The sequence below is a fragment of the Gallinula chloropus genome (genome assembly GCF_964237585.1).
Source record: "Gallinula chloropus genome assembly, chromosome: 11".
In the NCBI taxonomy this organism is placed as follows: Eukaryota; Metazoa; Chordata; class Aves; order Gruiformes; family Rallidae; genus Gallinula; species Gallinula chloropus.
Genome location: NC_140096.1, coordinates 1196856 through 1214056, shown reverse-complemented (window position 1 = coordinate 1214056; position 17201 = coordinate 1196856). Strand labels below are relative to the sequence as shown.

The following is a 17201-nucleotide window of genomic DNA, read 5'->3' as shown; positions in this document are numbered from 1 at the left end:
TGCCTCAGACTGAGGATTCATTAAAGGAGGCCCCGCAGAGTTCTCACCCAGCCTCTCCAGCACACTGCCATCACACAGGTGCTGGTGTTACACGCACACTGGGCTAGCAGTGAGCGCAGAACACGCACACCATGCCCTCTGTACCTAAAAACGATGGCAGATAAAGGGGAATTCTTTGCTAATCGAGTATGAAAAATTACAGGAATAGGGCCTAAAAGAAAATCTTCTCCATGATAAACGAGTTGACAAACTCCCATATAAAGTATTTAAGCAGATGGATAATCACCACAGCAACCAAAACCACGACAGAGTCACTCCGGAGCATTCCCTATCTGCAGACTCCAGTCTCGGGTTTCGTGCTGCAAGGAGGCAATATTTTATGTAACACAACACCAGCCAACTCTTGAGGTGACTCGCAGCAGTTTCTAAGGTAGATTAAAAAATCAGAGAACCAAACATTAGCTGTAGGAACAGAATTTTTTTACACCTCAGATCACACTTAAAGTGACCTGACAAACTAATGACAGATGCTTTACTGCACCTTACATCCCTACTCCTTCCCATCTGAACTTCTTCACCCACATTTTTTTCCTTTCACCTTCTCCCTGGTCTACCAACAGCATCGTAACACTGACTCCAACCTCCATCTGCCTCTGATCCCAGAATGATTTAATTATTCAGGCACAATAAAATAGCCCAAGAAGGAGAAAGCAAAAGGAACAATAACCTAATGATAAATGAGAGAACTTCCCACGGATCTGAGATAATTCGAGTTACTGCTGCACATGGCAGTAGTCTCCATCTCCCACATGGCAGATGAGCAGTCTGCCCACAGCACATGGCATGTGGGCAACACTCGTATGCATCCCCCCAGGAATTTTTTCATCCCCCTAAAGCACTGAGCCTTGCTGGCAAAGCAGCCAGAAGAGCAGCAGGGCTGTGCCAAGCCAGGCTTTGTGCATGCCCCGAACCAAAAACCTTGGTACCAGCTGAGTTTGTCAGGCAGCTCTGTAATACATCAGCCCTGGGTAAATCGTGATGGCACATACGTACCTTCAGTAAAGCCTGGGGTGGGGCATAATCTCTCTCAAGGGCACATCGCTGCACAGTTGTCAGGTTGATGTGGGGTTTGTGCTCTCTGAAGCATCAGGTACTACCACCAAGGACATAACACTGACTCCTACTCGGAAGGGTACAGTAGTTTTTACATTTAATTGGAGTTAACACGGGGCTTTTGAAGTAACAAAACAACCTTGAAACAAGCTGTATCAATAGATGGATGGAAGAGGAGGGAGAACAGCACGATTTCTGGTTTTCAGCAGATTGCCAGTGGATGAAAGCAACCAAAGCTTTGGTCCTGGGGACTTTACAGAGGCCCAAACCCCACTTTTAGAGATCCTGAGCTGCTTTATAAATGAGCTGAGTGAACTGGAAAATGTGAACTTGGCTAATTAATGTACTTCTAAGTCTAGCTATTTTAAATTATGTTGGGTTTTTTTTCTAATTGGATCATTCTGTTTATTATTAATTTGAATATCTCTGAAGCATGTTTATGTCTGCTGCTTCTCCTGAGGCAGGTTTCCAAAATCAGAAATACCCTACATTTGATTAATACTCAGAAAAAACCATCATCATAATTTTCAGAATGTATCCTGAAGTCTGACGGTCTGTTTAAAAACAGGAATTCCAGTTTATTTTTAAACATTATTGTTTAAACTGAGCCGATTGACACATGTGAAGGAAAAAAAAGCCCAAACATACCAGTTTCCCCTGCATAGAGTTTCAGAACTGCTGACAAGATTGTACTTTCTGTATATAATAATTTAACTGTAATGTTATGTAATTTGTGGCTGTTAAGACTGCAACTGTTAATGAGGCACAAGTAACTATGAGACCTGCAAAACGTTTGGGAAAAGGCAAATGCTGACACACGCACCTTAAGCTAAGTTGCAAACCATTTTTTGGAGGGGGTTTTTTTGTGTCTTTTTAGTTTCTTCCATGGTTTTCAGTACAGCAGCTGTTCCTTCCTGTGCTGACTGTTTCACCATGCTGTTGTGAAACACCCCTGGCCGCTGTGTTTATCTCACCAGCGAAGCGTGTTCCTTCCGCGGGAGGGTAAAGTCTGGGGATGGGTAGAAGATTTGCAACCCTGCTGACTGGATGGCTTAATATAAATCTTAATTATTCACCTGGCTTGCCACTGAGATATTTTGCTGCCTTAATAAAGTCGGGAAGGATCTTAGGGGCCGGTTATGGGGCTGTACTTACTTTTTTCCTCTTGCACACGGGGCTCAGAAGCCCAAGTCAGGAAAACCCACAAGCGGATACTGCGTGAGGGGAGATAAAAGTCCACAAATAGTTTAATAAAAGCACATTAATAGAAGGAATATAGAACAAAGGTGACCGCTCAATAGGCGCCCTGCACCGCCTCAGCTGTGCCGCTGCACGGCTAGGGGACGGGGCTGGGCTCGGCCCCGGTTTCGCTGGGGACGCAGAGCGGGGCAGGGCGGCTGCCCCTTCCCGGGAGGGTCTCTGAGGAACCGGCAGGAGCTCCGGAGCCGCGTCTGTTGAGCGAGCCGGGCCTGGGACACAGAGCAGCCCAAGGTCAACGGCAGCGAGAGCCGGGAGAGGGGCCAGGCAGCCCCCGGGAAGGGGCAGGTCTCAGACACCGTTAGATGAAGGGAAGTTGCTCTCAAAACACGGCTCCCAGCAGGAGAGGGCAGCCGGACGGCCGCGGAACCCCCGCTGCCCGCCACAGGGCCTCCCCTGGCTCTACTACCCCCATCCCCTCCCCGCGGCGCCGGGATTCCTCGGAAGGGCGGCCCGGCCCCCACAGCCGCCGAGAGAGGAAGGGAGAATCCCCCGCCACCCCCGCAGAGCACGGGGGAGCAGCGAGGAACAAACCCCCCCGACCACCACAAGCCGCCCCGGCCCGCACCGACATGGCGGCGGCCACAGAGGGAGGCGCCGGGCAGTGCGCGAGGGGCGGGGCTCCGTGACGCCCGGCGATGGCCGCGGCGGGGGGGGGGAGAGTCCGCCGCGATCCCGGCGGCCATAGCGACGACGCTACCTGCAGTGACGGGAGCAGGCGGGGGGGGCGGACAAAGGGGGCGCCGTGCGAGCCCGCACCCAGCGGCCCCGGAGGGGGTGAGTCCGGGGCGGGGGGCGCCTCGCGGCGGGAGGAGAGACGTACCGAGCCCCCGGTTATACCGGGCCGGGCGGCGAGGGGCCGGGCCAGGCCGGGCCGGGCCGGGCCGGGCCGGGCCTCCGCCCGCGTTCCCCTCCGGCGGGCAGCGCGGGGCTGTCCCCGGCGCTGGCAGCCCTCGCCGCGACAGCTCGGGCGGGAGCGCTGGCGGAGCCCGATGCCGGCGGCCTTGTCCCTCGGCAGGGCCGTGAGGAGGAGCGGGGCGGCGGCGGCCGCTTCCCGAGGCCCCCGGCGGCGCCTCCCGCCCGGCCCGGCCCGGCCCCTCTCGCCCGCGGGGCTCCTCGGCGCGGAACGGGGCGGCCAGAGCGGGGCCGTCCCGCGGGGGCCGCGGCCAGGACTGAGGGGAGGGGGCGCGAGTGCGGAGCGGCCGCCGGCGGGTCTGGGTCTGGCGTGGGCTCGCTCCGCGCGGTCGGTGGGGAAGCAGTGGGGGGCCGGGCGGCGTTATCGCCACGGGCAGGGCGCAGGCTGCGGGGTGAGGCCGTAGGGCGCAGATGCCTCAGCCTTTATCTCAGCTGCTCGTAGCCGGAGAACAAAGAGGATCAATTAAGCGTGTGCGGTTACTGCTGCTCCTCTGCTCGCTGCGCTTTGGGGGTCAGACGGGAAGGGCTTTCTTCCCGCTGGTCTCCGAGGGAAGCGTTTTCCTCAGGTAATCCCTCGCCTTGGCGTTGGGGCCGCGCTGGGCCCTGGGCTGAGGATGGCAAAAGGCCTGTGGACACAACCCGCCTCCCGCCGGCAGCGGGGCGGCCTGTTAAACACACCCGGCAGCGAGAGGAGAGGCTGAAGCAGATGTGCCCTTGAGAGTCTTCCCCGGGGTTCTGCAGGGCAGCACCGCAGCAGGGGCCAGACACAATGCGCAGCTGGTGTCCCCTCTTTTCCCTTCGCTGTGTTTGGGCCAGGCCTTGACTGGGGTTTTTAATTTGGTTACTGTCACCTTTTCAGCATTTGAGAAAATAAAGGCAAAGAAGTAGCGCAGCCCTAATAATTCATTGTATGAGTTATTATCAGCATCATGTACATGTGTTGTAGGCGTCCTCACTAGCAGGTAACGCTCTGAGACTTCTTCATCTCTCAGCATCCAGGAGACAGTTATTAATTACGTCTTCAGCACCCTGTAGAGGTAAACAGCATATTTCAGCCCAGTCTGGGGGAAGTGCCGGAGCAGTTCTGCCAGTTTAAATTGTGACTATCCGCCTACCTGAGTGCTTGGTGGAATATGTGCCTTCATGGGTTAGCAGACTGAGGTGAGGTTAACCAACTTGCTCAAGGTCATGGAGCGTCAGAGTTGGCAACAATGGAATCCAGCCACCCTGGCTGCTGGGTCGGTGCTCTAATCATTGCATGACTCTCCAAAGTAATTGCAGGTAGTTCAAACACTGGTTTGCGTAAGTGCACGTTAAGAGCCTTCACAAACTTCTGGAGAAACGAACTGTTAATAGATCTGCTACGGGTCTCACGCCGTGTTTGCACGTAGCTTGCAGAGATGGGGCTGCTTGATGCGGGAGGGGAGTTTGAAGAAGTCACTGAGGCATATTTTGTAAATATGCTCTCAAAAGGCATCAGTCTTACTGAGTATACAGTGTGGAAGGGCTTATTGTGTGGATTTAGAGGGTAGATCAGAAGATAGAACAGAAATAGATTATTGCACTGTAATTGGTTTTTAAAAGGAGAATGTGGAGAGTAGGACTGTGAAGAGGTTATCATCTTTTCAACAGTGTTGGCTGGGTGACATGCTGTAGAGTTATTTGCATGCTTTAGGAAAAAGAACCAAAACACCCAACAAATGAACTCGGAAGCCATGGCAATGGGGCTGTTGGGAGTTAAAATGAGAACAAAAAAACTTCCTCCCTTGATTGAATTTTTCAGCAGATACTTGTTCAGCAAAACCAGATTACAGGCTGTGTTATTCTGACCCTGGAGAGAAGCTACTTCGTGTTTTTCTCTGTCGAGTTCCATTTATGAATTCAGAGGTTTCAAAGGAAACGCTGGCAGATCCCTGCCATTGTGACACCAGCAGTGTATATTTAGTAACTTCAGGGAGGAAAGATCCTTATTGTGCTGTTAAAAAAAGTATCAGTGACAATTGTTTGGTCTTCAAAGAGCATGGGCAGGCAAGCTGGCCTTGTTCAGGTGTACAGAGTGTTTGACAGGTTCCTGCTCCTGGAGGGGTTCCCCTGGCAGGACACGGCAGAGCCCATCTGTGGTCACAGGCTCGAGACCACGCGTCTCGGCTCCCTGGGGGTTGGTCTGTGCTTACCCTCCCCTGCTGCCAGTAATCGTGGGGACACTGCTGACTGCACAAACCCAGTGACCCGCTGCAGTGCACAGCACAGAACAGCAGTAGGCAAGTTTCACTTAAATGACCTGGCTGGGGTGTCGGGGCCTTATTCTGGGTGTTTTTGGGAGTGCTGCCTTAGGGTTAATCTGTGCAAAGAAGTCCTGATGGTCCAGGCTTCCTCAGGAGGAGTCTCTGCAGTTCCTTGTTGGTGCTGTGTGACAGGTGTGCTGTTACTATTGCTCAACCAGCAAATCTCCCCGCGTACGTACAGTTCGTAACGTGCTCTTTGGCAGAAGAGCTTTTGTGGATGTCGCTCAGTGAGATACCCCACCAAGGTGACTTCTAAGCCAGAACTGTCTCAAAAAGGACACTAGTTGCTTAGAAATCCAGAGTTTTATATCCTGAGTGATGTGGCTGTGTCAGCAAACGTGTCTCCCCTTGGCCTGGGTTTGCCAGCCCTACTTCTGCCAGTGGAGCGTATCTCCTTACCCAGCCAAGCTAAATAAGAAAAGGAAGCAGTAAAGGAACATACTTTTTAAAGATTGGTGACTGCCTGCCTGCAAGTTGTGGAATCCTGAGAGGTTTGTGCTCTTTGTTTTTGGCAGATGCGTAAGGGAAACGAGCCTGTTTGGTCTATTGGCTTGGTGATCCACTGATGTTGTGACTTGTGGGGTTTTTTGGACTCCTAAACACTTGCCACTGGCTCAGCTGAAGAAGCTGGAGTTGTGGTGTGATGCCAAGAATCAGGGTGAAACCTAAATAAAAACCCCTGAAGGATCAAAATAATATTCATTATTGTAAATAAGATTTTTAAAATGGTATTAAATATTGTCACTCAAAATTAGCTGGCAGTAGTGGTTGTACAGTAGCTTAAAACATTTATTAGGAAAAAAACCCCTTTAAGCAAAGGTTGCCTATATTTCTGTTACATGTAATGTGTGGAGTACAGGTAGGTATGAGAGCCAAAGGTCCTCATGTCTGCCTACTGCCTGCTGCATGGAGCTAACTCTTGTAAGGAAAATGAAAGATACTCTTCTGCCTATGAGAAGTTTCAGAAGTTATTTTGTATTCCTGCCAGCTGGCAGTTTTTCTACATTAGCTCTTCATGTAGTCTTAATACATTTGGATGGAACAATGAATCTCACTTTGCAATAGTACATAAAGTTTTTTGAGAAATAATGCTTATGCTTGCTGTGCAAAGTGATCCCAGAGTTTGTTAATCCTTCTGGAACAAAAGGGATTCACTAAAATCCTAAGCAGCACTCGGACCCAAATTGCCACTTACAGAGCTATTTTTCTTTCTAGGCTCTTCTTAATAAGGTAGCAGAACATCAGCTTGGAACACTATCATTGGGGATTTGCTTTCAGAATATTATTAGTAGCGTTTCAGTGAAGTGGAAACAAACCTGTGCTCTGAAAAGAAACTGGATCTTAGGGAAAGGCATTCCAGTAAGAGCCATGAGTTTAAATTCTACAGGGATGATTTGCTATTTTAATAAATAAATAAGTAAATGTAAAAGCTTAGCTTGTGAATCAGAAACAGGACCTGTAAACCCAGAGGTATGACAGCTGTACTGTAGTAAACACCTAAATGTGTGTCATGTGTCAAGTATGAAACGTGGATCTGGTGCTTGGACATGTGAAGATCATTATATTTAGAGTGCAGAAATAAGTACGTGGGTTTGGTGGCTCCTAACGTGAGGGCTGCTCGCTGCTGGAAAGTTTCTTAAGGTGCCACCAAGTCAGTTTACCAGACCAGAGAAGGGCTGAAATGGACCTTGGCTTACAAAACTTCACTGGCAGTGGAAACTGCAGCTAGAGAGCCAGTAGGAGCTTGTCATTCTCTTAGTATTTTCTGCTATAGAATAAAGTGGAGCCTGAAAGGACACCTTCAGTTTGATAATTAACCTGTAGGAGCTGCAGTAAAACACGACCTTCTCATGGGTGGAAAAAACTCTGTAGCTGTTTGCCTTTGTTCTGTCTGTAGTGTGTACAGTCAGTGGGATGTGCTGAGGAGTCTGGCCTTAATTGCATTTTATGAAATACATTTGGGATTGTTGCTTGGTTGGGTCATGGGTGCTGGTTTTAGTTCTGGGACGTCACTCACAGCAAAACAAAACTGGGGGAGTGGCAGAGGAGAATTACAATGGTTAGGGACAGTGATGGTAGAGAGTCTGTCTTGTTCTTTATTCAAACAGTAAATCCCAAATCTGGTCTTGTTCACCCCAGTCATAGCTCAGCCTGTTGCCTGTAACTACTGTGCATTGCAGGGGGTTAACTGAAGAAGGCATGAAGTTGTTCCCCATTCTTTTCTTCTGAATCTCTGGGATTTCACATACCTCAGTGCCTGTGTGAGCAGACACCTGAGGTGTTACACCTCATCCAGGAAGGTCGTCACTGCAGAGGTTCCTGCCTAAGCAGTGACTACTGCTGCCCCATGTCTCTGTGTTCCCTCACTTCTGCTCTGTTGTTCTCATGTTCTGAGGCAAGAAGGGCCTGTCTTCCCCTCCCTGTTTGCTTTGTGTTGCACAGACCCAGCACAAGCAGCTTTTGTCCTGGACTGGGACCCCAAAATGCCATCCTGATACACTGAAGAAGCACTTGCTTGTTTGTTTTGTAGCTGTTTGTTAAGTAGAAATTCAATGCAGATATTCTTTTTTCTGTCTGTATTTTTGAGGGAACTTAAATGTAGATCCAAACCTAAGCACCGAGCTCTGTATTTTTACACCTTTGTTGACAGCCTGGATTTGCTATAGACTTATGGAAATAACCTTCTTTCCTTTTCTCCCCCCCCTTTTCTTTCTTCCTTTAGAATTGCCAAAATGCTTTGGAATTCTTAAGCGACTGAAAAACTGAAGTCCCTGAGGATACAAAACCATAAGAACACGAGAAGCAGCGAGGAGGATTCAGTGCCAATGCAGCAACAAAAAAGACAGCCAGAGTTAGTGGAAGGAAATCTTCCTGTTTTTGTTTTTCCTACAGAACTTATATTTTATGCAGATGACCAGTCAACACACAAGCAGGTGTTGACTCTATATAACCCCTATGAGTTTGCCTTAAAATTCAAAGGTGGGTTTCTTAGGTTAAGTTTTATTTAAGGGTTAGTTGGTGATCTTGAACAGTCCAATTATAACTCATGTAACACCATATTGTGGCAAAACCAGCCTCCTGTGCTTTTCATGTATCTGTTGATGCAGCTGGTGAGGTGTTCACTCATGGCTTGTTACCACTGCTGTCCTTGTTGTTGCAGTTCTTTGTACAACTCCGAATAAATACACAGTGGTTGATGCTACTGGTGCAGTGAAGCCTCAGTGCTGTGTTGATATGTAAGTATTACTTTCATTTCCTTTGTTATTTGAGCTTCCTTAAAGAACTGTGTGCATAATATGAACTATGTTGGATAAAGATGTATTTTCCTAATATCCTTGTGGCCATCTGGGCTTTGCTGTTCTTTCATTTTAGGGCAGAGATACTAGAATAGTAGAAATACCACTCTGGTTTTGTCCTTAGGTGTAAATAAAATGCTAGTATATGTAGTATAGTTTGTAAACCAACAGTGAGAGTAATGTGAGCCTCCTCTGAGTACTTTTTTTGTGATTTCTAACAAGAAAAGCAAGACCCCCAGGGCTGGGATATCTTTGTGAGAAATACTTGTTTGCAGATGGGCAAAGTGAAAAGGTATGCAGTTCTCCAGCACACTTCCCTGGCCATGTTTAATGAAGGTACTTTTGCCTGCCTTTCACCCTGACCACCTCTGCTGTTCTCAGTTCTCTCTGTTTCCCCTTTATTTGTTTCTTCTGTCAGGTCCCAACCCAGTAAGAGAGAAAAGGTGAAGGCCAGTTAAGTGACCACAGTGTTGTGTGTAGGCTGCTGTGGTGCAGAGTACAGCTGGTGTATGAGCTAAAACAGCCTTTTTTGTTTTGCTTTTTGTTTTTAAATCTTCAGTTTGCTGTTTTGTTTCCATGCTGATGTACAGGTATAGCTAAAGGAAATGTGAATACCTCAAAGAGCAAACTGAGCTTCCTGAGTAGAAATTTGCCAACTGTAAAACACCCTCTGGACTCTGGCTAACAAATAAATGGCCATACACAACCCCCCTTGTCTGTCTTTTGTTAGATAAATAGTGCAGTGCTTAGGGAATGGCTCTTACCTGGAGACTCTTTTCCTTGGGTCTGATTTGGAAAACTCCAGGGACTCACCAAACAGACAGGGAGCTTAAGCCATGGGACTAAAATTTTCAATGAGCAGGGACAACAACCCTAAAAATGGAACAAAACAGGTCAGACTATACCAGTGTATCAGTGAGCTATCCCAGTCTGTAGCAGACACAAGCCTTGACTACATTTGGTTCATCTTAAGCAAGTGTCTTTTATTAAGTGAAGGAAAACAGGACATATGCATGTTTCTAAGGGAATTTTATATGCAGAAACCTCCCCATCCCATTCCAATGGTTGCTGTCTAAGGGCAGTGTTTACTCCTGGGGTATGAGCAGTACTATGCAAGTATGGCCATTTGCCAGATAAACAGATATTCTACAGAGCTTCCAATTATGCAATGGTCTCTAAAAAGAAACAGGAGAATGTATCTGTTTATAAGGGTCTGCAGAAAACATCTCTTTGCTTGGCAGCAGACGCCTGTTCCCATTGCACAGTGTTATGTAAAGATTCTGTTTAGGTTGGTAGTTAGTACCATGGTCCTAAAAATAGAAACAAAAATTTAAAAGGAAGTGTTAAAGGAAGAAATGAGGGTTGAATCTGCTGTTCTGATATGCTGAGAGTTGTATGAATTAGGGTTGGCAGGGTGGGGGGTAAAAAGCCTTTTGGTGAAGGCTTCGCCCAGCTGCTGCTCAGGTTGCTGAAAGCTGGTCATAAGCAGAGTCTTTTGCCTCCAGGGATGTAGAACTACTTATATTCCTGCAGCCTTCTCACTTGGGGGATGTCTTAGTCTCTGTTTCCTTCTTGAATAGCCTGTTCAAACTAGATACCAGCTACAAGCACTGACTCTGTGGTAATGGTTGCAGATATCCTGATGTGATACAGTTCCTTTAAGTTAAGACCAAAACACAAAAATCTGTTTCTTGAAGCAATTTTAAGGCTACAATCCAGTATTACTAAGGGTGGAATAATTTTTTCACCCCTCAGGAGCTGGCAACCTTCTTGAAGCCAAATGCTTTATATGTGGGTATCTTTTCAGATCAGCTGTTATGTGAGAATTTTAGAAAAGCCTTTCACAAAACAAAGGCTTTACAGTTTGGAAAAATAATTAACATCTATATTAATCCTAAGAGCTGATATGACTTCAAACCTGAAGTATTACAGCTTTTTAATGCTAGGTAAGCATTTTCATAATGAATCATAAATGCAGAGAGAAAGCAGTTGAGCAGAACACTGCTCAGAGGTCTCTATTGCCTTTGATCAGTGCTGCTTTAAAACTCTGCCTGTAGTAGGTCCTGCATACAATTTACCCCTGAAATTCCTTAAAACTAGGAGTGCAGCAGCTAGCACTCTGTCTGCCTTGCTGTTGAAACCATCTTGGTCAACATATTCAAAGCAGTAGAGCAACAGAATGTTTGCTGGACAGTGAGAAGGCTTACCAAGAACACAATTTGACTCTTGAGCTGTAATTCAGAGGGTGTCTCTATGCTGCAGCCTGGGTCATGATTGCAGTGTGTGTAGCTACACCCAGCATAGCTCTTGGTGGTAGCTAGTGAAGTATCTTCAGCATCATATGTGTCAGTGCAGGCTGTGAAACGTGCTCAAGGTAACTAGACTGGTGGGCAGAGCTCTGACAGCACAGAGGTCTCTTGATAACCAGATTTACTCAGTGAAAGATGAGTGAGAAATGTTTGTGTAAGCATGTAGTTGTCATTTTTACTGCAGTGTTACACAATCTTAACGGTGGGCTTCTGGTTTTGAAACCCCTTTACATCCAGCTGACTCTCAAATGAGTTTTACTTCTGAGAAAGTATTGATTGTAAAGCTCTGAGCTGGTACTAGCTCTGGTTAGTAAAAGCCAGGCTTTTGCCTCATCTGTCCAAGTGCTTGGCAGTCTCACTTTTCCTCTTTCCTTTCCTGTCCACTCCAGTTCCCCTGTAGCATTTTAAATCATTGGCCAGCATCAAACAGCTTCAACAGAGGAAGAGGCATCTTTCAGATAACTGATGATAGATCCAAGGTCCTTGGGGTCCCTTCCAACCCAGACCATTCTATGATAGGCCTCAGACTGAAGCAGAGGTGTGCTTGGGATAAATAACTGGCTGTCCAAAACGAGCAGCTAACTGGATATATCTGAGAAGCAGAGTGAACACAGGGAGAGCAGCAGGAAGCCAAGACTGAATCTTCCAAGAGCACTGAGTGATGGGGCAGGGAACGGGGCAGCTGTGGTGTTGCATATCTGTGTCTGGGGCAAAGCAGGGAACCATGGGGTGCAGGGTGTCATCCCACAGGACACACACTCTTCCTGAGTCCCTGTCTGACTGACAAGGCTGTTTCCCTCTGCAGTGTGATTCGCCACAGAGACGTTCGGGCTTCTTACTACGGCGTGATAGACAAATTCCGCCTGCAAGTGTCTGAGCAGAGCCAGAGGAAGGCCTTGGGGAAAAAGGAGATCATTGCCACTCTGCTACCCTCTGCAAAGGAACAACAGCAGCAAAAGGAAGAGGAGGAAAAACGAATAAAAGAACACCTGGCTGAAAGTGTCTTCTTTGAGCAGACTTTGTGTCAACCAGGTACTGAAATCTTCCACCTCTCCTCTCCTGAATGGGTTATGAGTAGCTCAAGGGACTAGAAAGCCTAGACCAAAACAGACTTAAAAATAATTCTTACTACTTACATGTAGCACTGCTGTCACTATCTCTGGGGAATGGTAGTCCCCAAGAACCCAAACTGTGGCTGTTCTGCTTGTGGTGTCTGGATTAATCAAGACCCTTTGCTGCCCCAGGTCTGCACGTCATACCTTGGAGAGTACATCCTCTTTTCCTGAGGTGCAGAAGTTCTGCTACAGCCAGCAGGAATGTATCTGCAGAAGGGTGGTAGTTATTTTTTCCCCTGGGCTCTTCCAGAACATCCACCCTTTCTGAGTTGGTTCCAAACCCTTCATCCCCCGTTTCCTGACGAGCAGGAAATGCTGCCAGAACATCATCTGAAGTGCCCCTTGTTCTGCGCCGTCCCGCCTGCCTGTCTCACACGTGCAGCAGGGCACAGTTGCTGGCTGAAAACTCTTTTTCATATACAAGGAAGTGAATCAACAGTCTGGGGCAAAACCTGGACCCAGCAGCTAAATTGCAGTGGTAGGAAGAGTGGGGAAAGGTATTGTACCGAGTTCTGCCAGGGCTGATTCTTGGCAGTCTCCCACTGTGTTACCTCTGCTGAGCTCTCTCACAATACTCCTTGTCACTGGTGTATTTTTCATGACAAGAACAAAAAGCAATTCCAGAAAGTAGATTAACATGAGAGCATTCCTCTCTCTAAAACCAAACTGCTTCACTATTTACACACAACCTGCTGGCTGGTGAAACACCTTTTACTCCAAAAAACCCCACCCCAACCCCACAAGATAGCTTATTAGTGGGATACGTGGCTAAAGCACACCTGCAAGATCCCCTAGCTCACAGAACAGAGTGTTCTGTGGTCAGTTGTTCAGGTACAGAGGGTTTGAACCATCCTGAACAATCTGATACTGCTCTTAATCCACATGCCCTTTCTCTGCTCAAAACCCTTGTTGACTCCACTGTATTGCTTGCCTGCAGAAAAGTGGTAAGCAAAGTGACTACAGTCTTTGCACATAACCCACAGCCTAGAAAGAAGAGATTGATGGAACTAGAACAGGACACGTGTAGCTAGTCACTGAGGGTAGAAAAAACTTGATAACAACATTGGCTAATTTCCCATGGGTCTTAAGAATTTGGTTAGAGGTATTGAACTAACGTTATCAGCTCTTTTCAAAGATACACAGTGTGCCTTTGAGTAGGTTCCAGCTGTTAGAAGCACGAAGGACAGCTCATCTGTAGTTTCACTTCCTTATTCTGCTGACATTGGACAGTTAGAATGGTTCACTCAAGGTTTTTAAAACAAGATTAAAATATTAGTAATTTGTGGCACATAAACTGGTTCTGGCAGGTCCAGCCCTGCACAGAAAGAGGGGGAATGGGTCTGGCCTGAGAACCTGTGCTCTTGCTGTAGCCAGTTTTGTTCTGGAGGTGTAGGCAGCTGCCTGTGCAGCTCCTCTGGGTGCTGTTTCCTAATTGACTGCTGATCAGTGCAGGAACATACCAAGGAGCAGAGTCAGGATGCATGGTGGAACCTCAAGTGTTGCTGAAACATCCAGCTGTCATGTGTGTGTATATATAGCTACTGGGCCTGGCAGGCTCTGTGCCTTCAGAAGGGAGGCGTTTGGGGAGTCATGTGAAAACAAGTTCCAGCATCACAGCAGGGAGCAGCCTCCTCTGCTGCAAAACACAGGAGCTTCAGGAGGGGTGGTTTTAGAGGTTGTTTTCCTCCCCCCTCTAAAGGGGAAAGGAAACCTGGGGGTACTGCAGCTCCAGTGCCCTGCAGACCCTCCTGCAGTCGGTGTTCCTTACAGGTGGTGCTCTCTTGTTTTTCAGAGAACAGAACTGCCTCGTCGGGACCTAGTTTACTAACAGTCTTCCTGGGAGTAGTGTGTGTTGCAGCACTAATGCTACCTACGTTGGGGGAAATGGAATCCCTGGTGCCTCTCTACCTCCACTTAAGTGTGAATCAAAAGTTAGTAGCTGCTTATGTTTTAGGTAAGTATTTGGGATTTTGTAAATGCTTTCCTGAGGCTTCAGTGATTTGGGAAACTTCTGTGTTTGCCACGGGCTTCAGGAAACTTGATGGAGACAAAGCATCACGTTCCACCTTGTTTTGTATCCCTGCTTGTTTGTGAACTTGCAGCAGCAGCAACATCAGGGTTGGTTAGTTACTGCAAGCTTTTTAAGGCCAGAGTTTAGTCAGTTTTTCTTACATACAGGCCCCTACATGCTAATTTTGCCTTCGTTTGATGACTGGCCAATTGTAGTCATCTGCCAGCCAAACAGAATGGAATGTGCAGTTTCTTATTCTTATATTGAACTGAGGAATTACCCCACTGCAGCACCTAGATCTCTTCAGTTACTTCATTTCTCTCCCACCCTGCTGAGCTGGTCTGAGAGGCTCCCTCCGCCCCCTTGTTGATAAGCAGTCAGAAGGTGTAGAAAATACTGTTGTAAACCTTTCCTGAGAGACTGCTGCCACCTGCCACTCTTCCCAATCTCTAGCTTGCTCATAAGTCAGCAATCATGGATCAGCTGCACATTTCATTTGTTATGACTGTGTTTCTATAACTATTCCAGATTTGAAGAACAATCACTGTAAACTCAGTGCTCCTGTCCCACTCCCTGGCAGAGAGGAGGATTTAAAGGAAGCGAGCTAGGCAGCTTCAGACTGATAGCTAGAGGTGAGGTAGTGATGGAAATGGTTTCAGGTCTCCCTTGTTGCCAACCAGAAGCCCACACCTTTGAGCTGGTGGTGAGGGAATTTCACATAAGGACCTTCCCCTGGTTTTGCAGATGACTCCAGTGTCTGCTGGCACCAGCTGTAGCGTTAAAACATTTGACTTCATACACTGGTACCGACTTACCTCTTTGTAGCTTCACTATGACATTCCTAGAGGTGTGGATTCCTTTTGTAGCAATGCTTTGAAAAGATTCTTCTTTGGTATTCAACTCTTGCTCACCTGGAGAGTTGCTTGCCCTTGAGAAGATGAAGGCACCGTCTTCTGCACCAGAGTACATCGGGGCTGCCGACCATGCAATTGAAAAGAGACCTTGGTACCACACCAGCTGGGCTGCACAATGTTTGAGAGGTGTTTGCTGTACAGTGAGGAGTTAGACCCTGTACAAGTGGTACAGGCTGTCCTGTGGCACCTTCCAGAATCTTCTGGTTTTACTCTGTGCTGATTCAGGTAACACAAGCCAAGGCCTTCAGCAGTTCTTCTGTCTGAGCCAATGCAGACCTTGAGAGCTGAACTCTTCCTCTTCTGTGGATCAGCTGTTGTTACCTAGTAGAAGGCAGCATTACAACTCGGGTCTGTCACGCCTCTACCTTTAAAATCTTCCTAAAGCCAGTCAGTTCAACCTGTGTGCAGTGGCAGGACAGCAAAATAGTCTCTGCACCTTCTTTATCCCTGGTGAGATCCATAGGCTGCAGCCAGGCTGCCCCTGGTGAAGGGCTGTTCCACTCACATCCCCCGGGCCCGCAAGCCAGGCGGGTCGCCTGAGAACTGATCCCTCACTCCTGGTGGTACCTAAGGCTGGAACTCAGGCAGCCCAAATGTTTTTCCATAGGCCTGTTTGCCTTGTGCAACGTAACCCATGGCTCAGAACCTGCAGATTTGTACTTTTTATGCTCTCTGCACATAATTAAAGTGAACTGTTCAGTGTACAAGTTTATTAGCCCCAGAGTTCTTCTGGTTTTAATTGGGTTTAACCTCTCTCAGAGCAGTTGTGGGGGTTTATTCCCCCCTTCCCTCTATAAAGGTCACAACAAAGAGTCTGGAGAAAGCTCCCTTTGCAAAGGACTGACAAGGAAGCTTAAAGTCTTTGTCTAAAACTGCCTTTGATCAGTTATTCTGCACAGAGCAGGAACAAGAATGTCTTGGAGCCTTGGGCTAAGCTGCCTTACTGATGATTCAGCATTTGAAATGCCCCCATGAAAAGTGGTGGCTTCTGCACTAGGGACGTGTAACACTACATCAGAATCTCTGTGTTCAGACTCTGTAGCAGTGAGACTGGTAACTGCTCAGAGCATTCACAGCTACCTTAAAGCTCCACCACTAAACCCACTGCACTGCAGGGTCATTTTTACACAGGTTTTGAGCACATCAATTCAGAGCAACACTTCCAATATTTAAGTGTATATCTAAATTCATTCTGTGTGTATTTATGTACTTCTATTTTCTGGCCCATGGCAGGGTAAACTGTCTTGACTTTAAATGTTTGACTGGGTGAAATTAAAGCATCTGGTTCTTGATTCTTGTCTTTCAGGTCTCATCACCATGGTCATTTTGAGAACATGAGCAATGAGGTAATAGGATGTTGAACACCTTACTGTATATTCACATCATGAATGTGGACTGCCTTTTGCTCCCATTTGGCTCATTAAGACGCTAGCAAAACTGTTCAGTGATCTAAGATACCTTCAGAAGTGTAATATATTTTAACTGTGTATAATAAACGAAAGACTCAAAGCACTTCTCAGTGCTTCTGTACCAGACAGCTACGAAATGTTCAGTGATACCTGTGAAAAAGAATTTGAAAACCTTTTATATCCACGTCTACTGTAAAAAAAAACCCTTATTAAAGCAACCTTTGTTATTTTTAGCCTATGTTCACATCAGTGCGTGATCACTCTAAAAGCAACTGTCTTATGTAAACCCCTCCTTTGGTTTGTGGCTGTACGTGCTGGGGCTGGTGCATCACACTTTGTGTACATACCAGGAGGACGGGAGTCGTGACTGATCATTGAGGAAAATGAAAAGTTCCATCACTGAAACTCTGAAATAAACGGTGAATTTTAGGTGAAGAAGTAATTCTCCAGTTCCTTACTTGGGTCCGTGAGGGCGTTGAGTGTTCATTTTCCTACCTGGGGAAACAATTTCCACAACAACCATTTTGTATCAGGATTGTAGACAATAAAAGCAAGTTCTGTACTCAGACCCTTTCCT

General features: G+C 47.2%; 1 protein-coding gene across 1 annotated transcript; it reads left to right on the top strand.

The window, feature by feature from the left end:
- Nucleotides 1-3088: 3088 nt before the first annotated feature.
- Nucleotides 3089-16862, top strand: MOSPD1 (motile sperm domain containing 1). Its single transcript, XM_084269282.1, has 6 exons — nt 3089-3147; nt 8293-8549; nt 8731-8806; nt 11981-12207; nt 14083-14244; nt 16522-16862. The coding sequence occupies exons 2-6, from the start codon at nt 8396-8398 to the stop codon at nt 16551-16553; spliced, it is 651 nt and encodes a 216-aa protein (XP_084125408.1). The 5' UTR covers nt 3089-3147; nt 8293-8395; the 3' UTR covers nt 16554-16862.
- The last annotated feature ends 339 nt before the right edge of the window (nt 16863-17201 follow it).